The 12,607-nt window shown below is 35.6% G+C and overlaps 1 protein-coding gene across 1 annotated transcript; it reads right to left on the bottom strand.

Moving 5' to 3' along the window:
* Positions 1-248: 248 nt before the first annotated feature.
* Positions 249-4,433, bottom strand: LOC120069924 (uncharacterized). The gene is made up of 6 exons (XM_039021764.2): positions 3,739-4,433; positions 3,000-3,211; positions 1,796-2,072; positions 1,626-1,711; positions 1,457-1,548; positions 249-1,017 (listed from the first exon to the last, which is right to left on the bottom strand). Exons 1-6 carry the CDS (start codon positions 4,090-4,092, stop codon positions 758-760), a joined length of 1,281 nt encoding a protein of 426 aa, XP_038877692.1. The 5' UTR covers positions 4,093-4,433; the 3' UTR covers positions 249-757.
* Between the last annotated feature and the right edge of the window lie 8,174 nt (positions 4,434-12,607).

Below are 12,607 nucleotides of genomic sequence, written 5' to 3'. Positions count from 1 at the left end.
ACATATGACACCATGATAATGATACCAGTCTATTAGTTTAGATATCACTACCTCTGAAACATTTCAGGAAGTTCAAAATATCAACTAGTAATTTACCATAAAGGGATTCCCAACTAAGGGGAAAAAGGTGAACTAATAATAACAATACAGAATAAACATCCTGCCAATAGAGAATGTTCAAATCTGGCCACAATTGCAAATTGTGGGAAGCAGATTAGGAGATGTATTAAAAAAACACACACACACACTTAAAACAGAGCATCAATTACATTATCAAACGAACTGTTAAATACTCTGTTAATACAGCAAAGATTGCAGTTAACATACTAGATATACTTTTCATCATTTATCGTGGTGCCAGTGAAGGTTACAAATCTAACCCACAATTTGAAGTAAGAAAAAAAAATGGGGGTGTTGATATTGACAGCAGTTTCTCCGCTGTCCACAACCACCATATTCCCATCATCACTCATTTCTCAACACATGGAAGAATAGACTAGAATACCATGGGGATTGACGCTCCCAGAATAACAACTATCCTAAAGCCAATCCCCATTTTCAACCGTAATGTTACTATCAACATCATTCTCCCTGTACAGAACCCTTTATATGGTCAACGTAGAATTTTTTTTGAAAAAAAAGGGAAAAAAAAAAAAGCCAAAGATGCTATAGAAATTTTCACCACATTCAGGAGGAGTTTCTTTGGACTTAAAACTGTAATCCCACATCTATGCATCATGCATAATATCCTTCATTATCATCTCCAGAAAGAGTTATGAGATGCAAAAAATCTGTAATCAGGATGGTTCACGTTTAATAACCTAAGCCAGTTGTCAGCATCTTGCCATAATGAGTGAGCCTTCGAACATTCCTCTGCACCAGTCGAATTCCAAAAAGGAATTTTGAACTTATAGGAAGCAAGTCCAAATATTGGCAACTGCAGTTTGAGAGGGCAATCCGCAGTGTACACCTCTCTAACTCTTGGCCAATGGAATTGCAACCCATCAGTGCTGATGCCTGCTCCAAACACAAGCCACAATGCCCATTTGAAGATGTTCTTTTGAACGTCTTTCTTATAAATGCAATTTATGAAAATCTTAACAGCACAAGCCGATGATAGATTATGAGTTGTTTACACTATAGACATACTGAACCTTTACCTAAATGCAGCTTTACCTAAAAAATAAACACTATCCTAAAACGTTTTCTACAGCAATATTACCAAAAATTCAATTCTGTACTTTTTTTTCTTTATTATAAAATACCCTTAGACTTCCTGTCACAGCTGATGTTTTCCTATGATACAGCTAACACAGGTGATAAAAAAAAAAATAATAATAATACCTAAGTAGTTGAATGTGTCCATTGAGATCAATTTTACTGAAAAGCAATACACTCAACACTGGCACTAAGAATTGATTGACGTCTTTATATCCATAAGAAAACGAGGAAATACCTTGAAATGCTGTTGACAGATTATGGAAGGTCAAGAAACAAGCATCTAGACTTTGTAGAGTTGGCCCCGTGGGAATCCGATAAATGGGATACCTTCAGAGATCAAATAAATATGTCAGGGTAACAGAATTGATCATAACAAAACGTAATCTGGAGGAGATAAAACATACCATGCAACAGAAATCCAACTGGAAGGAGATAAATCACAGCTCCTATATGTCTTTAATTCAGGAAAACGAGATGCAAGGATAGTGATCTGTTGAATGCAAGCTAACGTTAGTTAAAGTGAAGGAGGGTTTGCAAAACTCTCATGTACTAAAGCCAAATAAAAAACACCTACCTTATCAGTTAATGGTTCACGACAAAATGGTGGATCGCGCTCCAAGTATTCAAACACAAGCTGACCATGACGATAGCAAGAGTCACTTTCATCACTTGATGACTCGGAAGAAGGTACATTCATTTGAAGAGCTCTTTGTGACCCCGGAACACTAAAGTCCTGGATCCACTCATCTTGAAGGGCGGTCTTCGTTTTCTTTTCTGCCCCAGAATTACTGCTTCCATCACTGCTTGTTTCCTTTGAGGACCCAGCGTCACTATCTGTACCACGCCTTCGACTACAAAATATAATATTAAATTAGAAATCCACTTACCACTCCCCTGTACCCAATTTTAGACTACACTATATGTAAATAGCACACACAATAATACCAATTGATGATACCCAGAAAACACATGATCTTACCACATTTACCAGCTCAAAAAACAATATCATTTCCATATTGATAAATCTATAACACAACAATAATTTATGATAAAGGGTTTTCGTAAAAGGAAATATAAATGACATAATCTAGAAAATATAAAATGAATGAGATAGTGAAAGAATTAATGGAAAAAATAAGTTAGTGTTCCGAGAAACGATGACCACATCTTAAGATATATAAGTGCTACCTCTTCAATCACCAATGATGTTAATCACATTTATTGTGCAAAGAAGAAAAAATTATGTGAAAGAGAGGAAAACAAACAGCCAACAGCCAAGCTATTTTGTACATAAATTGTTAAACCCAAATTAAATATGCTCAAGTAATGAAGCACATAAGAAGAATGATATGTGATATAAATCGTTGCCCAAGATAAAAAGGTAGTCCACTTTCCCCCTTCAAACACAATTGAAGATCCAACGGCAAGAATACCCTTGCAAACTATATATGAAAAAGGTCTACATATTGCACGATCCTGAACAATAAATTTATTGAAGCAAGCATTCCTAGTAATGTAATCCAATCACCAATCACAATTAGACAAAATGAAATGAGCATTAATATTAATGTAATCTAAACAAATCCTAAGATCTCAAAAGAAATAATAAAGTCTGGCCCAATTTTATTACTTCTTATCCAACTGCATAGAAGCATAACTTATCAAACTTAATTCATTGAAAAACAGCCTAAGCGATTGAAGCTAAAAGGGAAATTTACAAAATAGGTTGCAAGAAATGAATAGATATAAGAACATGGAGATCTATGAATAATCCTCACCTTAGGGAAGAGGACTTTGAAGGATCAACATAAAGTTGAATGCCGGACAGATATGGAACATAGTACTGTACTACAGAGTCACTACCATTTAACAATAGAGGGATACCCGCTCCATATGCACTCCATTCCTTGAAAGATTCCCAAAGATCACCGAGCACAAAATAAGGAGACGCCTCCAAGACTTCACGGTTTCTCCACCCCCTCAGGCTCGTCTGTTGACATCCCCAAAAAGGCCAATTATAGAAGCAATTTAATAATTTGAGAAATTGAAGCAAAGCAAGTTAGCTAAGATCCATATACAACTAATCCAATATCCTATGTATATAAATATATATGGAAATTAAAAGAAGAAACCTAGCACTACAGTTATAGTGATCACAGAGACAATGTAGAAGCACAACAAATGGAAAGTGGGGGGGGGGGGGGGCTTAAGAATAAGGCTAAAGAAATCCATTGAAGAAAATACGAACGGAAGATTCCAACATCTTCCTCAAGGTTAATCAACTTAACCATAACATCTTCTTGGACCTAATAATTGCAAGAACCGCGATCAATTGCCTCTTTACACATCAAATAAGTTTATACACGAAGGCAGATGTTTAATTCAAACAATATCGTTTTCCATCACAAGAAGGTGCTTTAAAGTCCAGCACGGAAATTAAAAAGTTCAAAGAAAAGAAAACGGAAACATCAAGTGAAAAAGAAGAAAAAAACAGTAGCTTGGCGAGCCGATGATTACCTTAGGAATACAATGAGCCGGAACAAGAGGAGTAGTGTGCTCCAAGAAGCGATCCAAATTAGTAGAATCAGCAAGTCCACGATCGGAAACAGAGCAATCGGAGCGAGTGGACCAAGAACGACACTCATCAAACTCACTCCTCTTCTCCAAGTCATCGATCGTAGCAGTAGAAGCCACCAGAACGTCCTTAGAATCCAAGACACTTTGCTTGTGCTGCTGTTGCTGCTGCTGTTGTTGTTGTTGTTGCTGCTGCTGCTGCTGCTGCTGCTGCAAACGACGCCGCATCGCAGGTGGATGGTAAAAGCGATTCTCGCCGCGGATTCGGGCAATCGAAACCCCACCGGAGACTGACATTGCAACAAAGAAAGAGCAAGGGCGAGGGAGAGTAGGTATTTATGTGTGTGTATATATATAATATATACAGTGATGAAGAAGAAGATGAAGGAGAAGAAGGAGAAACTAGGGTTTTGTAAAATCTAGTGGGGGAAGGGAGGAAAGGGAAGAGAAAGGGGAGAAGAGAAGATAACTAACAGAGACGTTTGTTTAAAAATAAAAAAATAAAATAAAATAAAACGGAATTAGTCCTATTTTTCGGACATTAGAGAAAGGGGGGAAATAATGGGATTGGATTAGAGAGGGGGAGATTTTAGGACCAGAAGCGTCCAGAATCATAATTTCCAATGCCCTTTCTATTCATCTTCTTCACCTATCTCCCTATCCCTTTCGTAATGCCTGTGGGGGCATTTTCCTCCGAAATTACTCTTTTGCCCTTTACTCTTCTCTCCTTATGACCCATCTATCCTTTCTCCAATCTGGATCTCCCCAGATTTAACTCTTAACGAATCTTCCGATCCCACCGACGGCTGGGCTCATCTTGGGCTCTATATTGGGCCGCATTCCCCACCCAAGCCCATCGCCCTAATCAAATCTCATGCCCTCTTACACTTCTCAACTCCTTCATTTATGGGCTGTTTTTCTCTCAGTTACTTTTCTCCTTTCATTTTCTTTTTTTTTTTTTTAAATAATTGCAAATATAGCCATTGGTACCAAAATATTAACAAAGATAGAGTATAATGTAAAAGAATTTACATCTACAATAAAATTTATATTCAACTATCAAATTTATCGATGATAGACTATATCATTGACATTTTTTTATTTACAATCCTTTTAAAATGTTGCTATACAATTATGTCATGGTTGCTTCCTTGTAAATGTATTTCATCAATGGTAATCTGAAAATTGAGTCCAATTTGAGTACTCTTGTAGTTTACTAGTGTTTTGTTATCGTTGTGAAATGTGGGTCTTACAATGAAATATGTAATCTTATTACGAAAAAGAGGATCATGAATCCAATTACATTTTATTATTACGTGAGACTCATACCCTCTTTTTTCATCATTTAACCTTTTCATTACGTTTTTCTATGGAAGTTAACAATACCAATGATTTTTTTTATTTTTTATTACAATTGCATCCGTATATAACAAAAAAAAATCAAAGGAATCTCATTCCATTTACGGTTGAGGTTGAACATAACAACTAATACATGAATGCAAAACCCATTTTATGTTTTTACCCAAATAGACAAACAAATATGTGTTTTTCCCAAGAATTATGGTTTAATTGTTAATAAGTCATTTCCTTATCAAACTTTCTTTTTCTTAAGAAAGAAAAAGAGAAAAATAGAGGCAATGAATGCACTACATCAAAACATTATTCTTTTATTTTGAATGCCCTTCCAAACCTTAATCCTTTCTTTTTCTTATATTTTCTCGTCCCTTTCATTTCGACTCTTCCGTTGGTGCTCTCATTTGGTTGTTTAGAGAGTTCATTTTTACTTTACATTGGCTTTTTACAGAACCATTTTTGTTTTTCCCACGTATGTGTTCTTGTCCTACTTAAATTGATTTCATGGTTTCACTTCTCTAAAGACTTTTATTAAATTTTGCTTAAACATCGTCTATTATATTATAAATTTGAAGAGCACAAAGAAAATACGGATACAAATAAAATATAATATTAAATAAATATAATATAACATATGAAATAAATAAATAAGAAAATATGAAATAAGAAATTTCTCGAGATTCTCAACTTTTTCCAAAATTCATAGATTTTACCCAATACATGTGTGTCTTCTAAAATCCACAAATAAGGATCTTAGCAAGTAGAATGTGGTACATTTGGACACCAAATATAAGTTGTTGTATGACATATGGCCAACACATATGGTAATGAAAAGAGGACACTTTACTTTTATCAATAAGTTTGGGCATCTATCTAACATATTATAATATTTATAATAATCCCTCTTAGATGTCCATGATATATATGAAATATGTCTCGTTAAAACCTTACTAGGAAAAATTCAATGGAAAAAAACCATAGTGAAGGAAAAAGAGTACGTATTTTATATATCTGTACTTCTAAAAAGAATAATATATTTGTTCCCCCTCATGAAAACATCATTTAAGATCTCTGAGTCGTCGCATTCCAATATTGTGTACAAAATTTTCAAAAGTAATGGTTGGTAATGATTTTGTAAATAAGTCTATAAAATTATCATTCAAATAAATTTGTTGTACTGTGATGTCATCATTTTCTTCGAGATCATGAGTGTAGAAAAGTTTGGGTGAAATATGTTTTGTTCTATCTCCTTTAATATATCTTCCTTTGATTTGGGATATACATGTTGTATTGTCTTCGTATAATATTGTTGGAAGATTTTTATTAGAAGCCACATGTTTCATGGATCTGTTGCGTCATTGATCTTAGTCATACACATTTCGACTAGCCTTGTGAATTGCAAGAATTTCAGCATGATTTGAGGAAGTAGCCATTATGGCCTATTTCACTGACCGTCATGATATAGCAGTTCCTTCACATGTGAATAGATAACCTGTTTGAGATCTAGCTTTGTGTGGATCAGATACATATCTAGAATCTGCATAACCAACTAGATCAAAAGTTGATTTATTTGAATAAAAAAATCTCATATCAATTATTTCTCGGAGATAACAGAGTATATGCTTAATTTCGTTCCAATGTCTTTTTGTTGGAAAAGAACTATATCTTGTTAATAAATTTACTGAAAATGCAATATCCAGTCTTGTATTGTTATCAAGATACATAAATGCACCCATTGCACTAAGATATGGTACTCCATGACTAAGAAGCTCTTCATTATTATCTCAAGATCGAAATATATTTTTCTTCACATCTAGTGAACAAACTTCCATTGGAATGTTCAATGTATGTGCTTTGTCCATATAAAATCTTTTCAAAATTTTCCCTATATAAGTTGACCGAAGAACAAATATCTCATCTGCTAAATGCTCAATTTTCAAGTCAAGGCAAAATTTTGTTTTTCCGAGATCTTTATCTCAAATTCTTTCTTAAGATATTCTATTGCCTTTGAAAGCCCTTCAGAAGTTTCAATTATATTTAAATCATAAACATATACAATTATAATAGCAAATCCTGATTGTGATTTCTTTATGAAAACACACAAACATATTGGATTATTTTGATTTGTTCTTTCAACAAATATCTACTCAGGCGATTGTGCCATATTCGTCCTGATTGTTACAATCCATATAATGACCTTTGTAACTTTATTGAATACAATTCTCGGGAATTTGATTATATGTTTCAGGTATCTTAAATTTTTCTAGGATTCTCATATAAATATCATTATCAAGAGATCCATATAAGTATGTCGTGACTACATCGGTGGATACATCTCCTCATAATCAATACCAGGTCTTTGTGAAAAATCTTATACAACTAGTCTTGCGTAAGATTGGTATGACAACCCTAGAAAAGGGTGAATAGGGTTTATTTAAATTAATGAAATTTTTTTACTAATGTGGACCCAATTAAGTAATCAATAAACTTTTTGCTAGCAATTAATTAAACAAGAATTTCAAGCATATAATACCAACCCAAAATAATCAATAGATTGACATAAACAAATTCAAGAAAAAAACGTAGCAATTAATTTTATGCAATGAAAAATATTAACAAATTAATTGCAAAATTAAATAGGGGAGAGATAGAGAAATTGACACCGAGAATTTTACGGTGGTTTAGCACAATCGGCCTACATCCACATCCCAAGCTTCTTTTAGGTATATCACTACGAACTTGACTCTTTCCACGACTTAGAGTCGAACCGTACAACGTTCTTTTTTTCAAACGCAAGAACAAACTTAATCCTTTCTACGGTTGAGGATCAAACTCTCTAAATAGAGTGAATTTAAAAATTTAGCATTCGACGAATCAATCCTCACAACATAAAATGTAAACCCTTAATTTTTTTTATTAGTTAATCATGCTTAAGTCCTCTTAATTATGTATTTAAGCTCTTGCAATATGTATTTATGATATTGTATTAGTAACAATATATGGAAGGCTTAATGTGTATGTATGTAAGATTGAATGAGGGAAAATATACTAAGTATTTAATGTCAAGCTCTCATGTGAAGTAGAAAGAAGTTAACACTTAAAGAAAAGTAGAGAATTTTGTGCATTGGAGCTGTGACACGTCATGCAGCCAGTTTTGTTGAACTATGCGGCCAGAAGTCCAAGAAGGGGACATCATGACTAAGAATAGCTATGTGGTATGTGGAAGGCCATGGGAGAGGTAAGATGGCTCTTGGATGAGAAGGAATGACTGAGGCCGGTATGACAGAAGTATACGACCAACCATGTATGCAAATGGTGAGGGCTAAGTTGGCAAACGAGGTGGCTGTGGACCAATGCATCGAAGGTGTCGATCAGAAGATGCAACGATAAGTAGAAGTATGTGATGACTAGGAAAGGACTTAAGTGGTCACATGTCCATGCAATGGAGTTAAGCTAAAGAGTTCAACTTAATCAATTAGTGAGTGGACTAGACGGTAGTCTTAGGAACGTTAATTGAGGATTAGGATGCCAGGTGACATTTAATTAAGTTAGTTGAGTCATGCAAGCACACATATAAATAGAAGTTGAAAAGAAAGGAAATGTTTTGCCAAAATTTTCCTACGCTAAGAGAGTGTTGTTGCCATCTGAAGCTCAAAAGTGTTGAAGAACTCTTGGGCAAGTTTGAGAGAGCTGAGGATTTCTAACCAATCTAAAGGAATTTGATGCTCAAATTCTAAGGTAAGAGAGTTAAGATGCCTATGAGTGAACTCATTAAAGGGAATCTAATAAGTTAATGGCTGGAATTAGAATTATGGAATCTAGAAAATTGAAATATGAAATGATATTATAGATAAATAAGCAGGTAGCTGCACACGGAGTACAAGTAAGCAGTTGAAAAATCGATGATATGTGTTGATGCATGTAAGCATTAATAAAGTATTCACAGGCGAGGTGCATTAAGTGCATCATAGAGTGGACGCTCATCGCATAGGCTAAAAAGGGTGTTCCAGTGCCTACCCGAGCACCGTGAGAGAGGGTTGCCATTTTCCAACTAAGTTATAAGGTAAAATGACTAGGTGTAGTTGATACAATGAAATGGGTTAGGATACATTGAACTTAGTCACGATGCGATGAAATTAGTAGTATGTGATGAAGTTAAGTTTATGCATTAAGTTCAAGAGGGAGCTGATTATACTGAATAAAGGAGCTTTCTTTATTTCATGGCAGAAGCATATAGAAGAGGCTTACAGACCCTTGGATAAATAGCTTCAAACAGTGAGTGACAAGTTTTGATAAATGTTTTCTAATGATCAGTTTTGCACATAACTGATTGAACATACAGTTTTTAAACCATGATTTCTATGATGCATGTTTTACTCATCTATTGGACACATGACCCTGAAGGAAATCGAAAATGAGATTTCTATGAGCAGCGGAACAAAACTATTTCAAATTACAATCATGAATCAACAAATCATTTACAGTCGACTTCAAACAAAAGGTTATACAATTATACAGAGAAATTACAGCATGAATAAACTCAAATGCATAGAAAGGCAAACTCTACGCACATAAACAGAAGCGTCTCCACGCTCCGATACGCACTCTGATCGAACAACAACGACCACGAACACTCAGTCTACACGACCGCAACACCGCACGAACACTTCACACTCTTCCTCAATGATCTCCTCGGTCACGATCTCCTCCGCAACACGAATGAACCGTGTTCATCCTCAGCGACACGAACGGCCTCAGAAAACCTTGACGGTGTCGAGTTGAGTCTAACACCACCAACAAGGCGACCTTGGTATTATCGGTGTGAGAATCCAGAGGGTGGGCTCTGTTCGAACTTGGTATGAGACAGACGAACGGAGGAAACAATGATCGCGTACACGACTGGGAAGTGGTAGAAGGCTGAGACTTATCGTATAAGTCGATGCCCAATCGTTTAAATAAAGCTATGCGATCGTCTAGCAAAAGCTATGCAATTGTTTAGCTCTATTGTCTAGCTCGATCTGTCGTATACAGACTCTACACGACTGTTTACCTTAGGCCAGTGATCGTCTAGCAAAGTTATGCGATCGTTTAGTAAACACTGAACGATCGTTTAGCTCGCCCAATTGTCGTTTAGTAAATCTGTATTTACTTGACGACTAACGTAAGTTTCTTTTCGCCGGAGAGAAAACTCAGAAATCATTTTCAAAGTTTTGTAAAAACTTCTTTTCAAAATAGGAAACCACTTTCCTTTTAAACTCACGGTTACCATGATCCAATAACCACCCACTACTTTTGTTATTTAAAAGAAAAAGTATTAATTATCCAATAATTAATATTATTATAAATTAAATGATAACCAACTTATCATACTATATTTATAATTTATAGTTTTAATATTTCATCTCATGAAACATATAAACCATAGTTCTTTTTCTATTCCATGGTACTTAATGTAAATCTCATTTACATCAATCCTCCACTAGATGTATCTTATACATCATACCGATTATATCATATATAATCAAAATATCTCTTGTCAATTTGAACATTTCAAATCAAAACCAAGAACTGATCCTCAACAGAATCCAAGCTACCAAGGGACCTCATGGACCTGTAGATCCGAAGTTCCAGCGGTACGTGAATAACTGATTAAACTCTTTAGTCATGAGATCCACCATCCGTTAACTGCCAGGCACTCCACTAAAGACTAAAGCTGAACTCTCCTCACTACAAATATATTATGTGTCCATCTTAACCAATCAGCAGTGCGACAACCGTTCACAGATCGCTCGTAAGTACAACTGGACCAATAACCGTTATGCCCCTGTAGTTACATCTGTCTCCTTAAGTACCACTGATCCTTCTAATGAGCATAAGTCATAGTCCTACTATGACTGAGTCTTCTCTTCCAAAGAGAAGTTGTGGCCACTATGTTCAAGCCCCAGAATCAGCCCTTAAAGGAGCAATCTATCTACTTATCCTTGATTCGGGAAAGGAGTGAATTCCATATTGTGGATTGAGTTCTCAGCTCCAGACAAGTCCCCAAAAAGATAGGTATGTTGAGTAAGCAATCTGGCCACTCTCACCCATATTAATCAAAGGACCGCCCTCAAAGGCAGGAGTTCACAAAACACTCAAGATTGAGGTCGTGTCACCTATGGTCATTTAGGTGAGATGCAAGTCTCTCGTATCAACGACGTTATATACAGAGTCTAGTCATCTCGTGGTCCAGGTCTTATACAAACTATTTGTATAGGACACCCTCGCTCTACGTCTCCACACGAATGGTCAGGATCTACCATCTGTAGTAGTTTATAACACTTGCAAACCTCTACAAAGAGGGTCGTATCTGTAGTGTCACCAGGATTAGGTATCCCACCTTAATTCTTATGCTACAGACCGATTTAGGTTATCACTTAAGGCATAATCCACTTGTATATCACATATACATGCTTAAGTTCACATAAGATAACCAAGAAGCTTTATTTATTGGATATGAGTAAATGCCATAATTAAATAATACTTATTTTATTCATTGAACAATGTGTATCTTTACAAAACAACGAGACTCTAGGAGAATTAGGACTCCAATCCCAACAAACCCATGTTTTCAAATAAATGAAATTTCATATGTGAGTTTAGCATGTGATTTTCAATAAGTTTATGCCTATGATTTATAATTAATATTTACAAGGCACTATAACGATGACATGAAATTTATGAAGTATGGTTAACTCACATGAGTATTCTGTTATTACATTTGTAATATGTTTTAAATTTTTAAATGTCTTGTATAAACCCTACTCCAATGTTGGTACCAAAGGCATGGTAAAGTACCCAAATTTCAGTTACACTAGAAATCCTCAATACCAAAGGTATGGTACCGAAAGCATGGTAAGATGGTTAGGACCGAATCCCACTGTACATGCACATATGACCTATATTATCGACGTTGATGAGATCGAGCAAAAGGGCTTTCTCTTAACTAACGTTATTAGGGATTAAGCAAATGGGCTCTCCCATATGTTCAGACAGAAGTATAGATTCTTTACAAGAATAATAATGAGCTGCAATTCAGGGTTTAGTATTGAAGGATCTCTTACCAAAGAGTTCCATGAGCACGTTCGGATTGCTCCGATCTCACCGTGATTGAAATACACAATATACATTCAAACGTACAATTATGCAAACAAACAATAATTATCGGCATGCTATGAACAAGAACATAACAAGGGAATGAGTTGCCATACTAGTTGAAGACGGTCTTCAAACTCTGAAACTCAATGCAGCGGAAACCTCCACTCGATCATCAACACAGCAGCACGCACAATCGCAAACTCACGACCGCAACGAGGATCACACCACTAGAAAAGAGCCCCGGGTATTCTTGGAGTGAGAACCCAAAGCTTGGTCTTTGGTGAATTTGGTAGAGGAAGGAGGAAGCACGAATCGTGTAAGC

Source organism: Benincasa hispida, chromosome 1 (assembly GCF_027475165.1).
Source record: "Benincasa hispida cultivar pf3 chromosome 1, pf3_genome.v1.1, whole genome shotgun sequence".
Lineage (NCBI taxonomy): Eukaryota > Viridiplantae > Streptophyta > Magnoliopsida > Cucurbitales > Cucurbitaceae > Benincasa > Benincasa hispida.
Note: the sequence above shows the minus strand (reverse complement) of the source record. Positions and strands in the feature narration are given on the sequence as shown.

What these genes read in the sequence shown, in the direction of transcription:
- LOC120069924 (XM_039021764.2), bottom strand. Translation starts at nt 4,092, where the DNA reads ATGTCAGTCTCCGGTGGGGTTTCGATTGCCCGAATCCGCGGCGAGAAT. An exon ending in TCAAAGTCCTCTTCCCTAAG is followed by an intron (nt 2,073 to 2,999) that starts GTGAGGATTATT and finishes TATATTTTGTAG; the next exon opens with TCGAAGGCGTGGTACAGATA. An exon ending in GTGAACCATTAACTGATAAG is followed by an intron (nt 1,712 to 1,795) that starts GTAGGTGTTTTT and finishes TGCATTCAACAG; the next exon opens with ATCACTATCCTTGCATCTCG.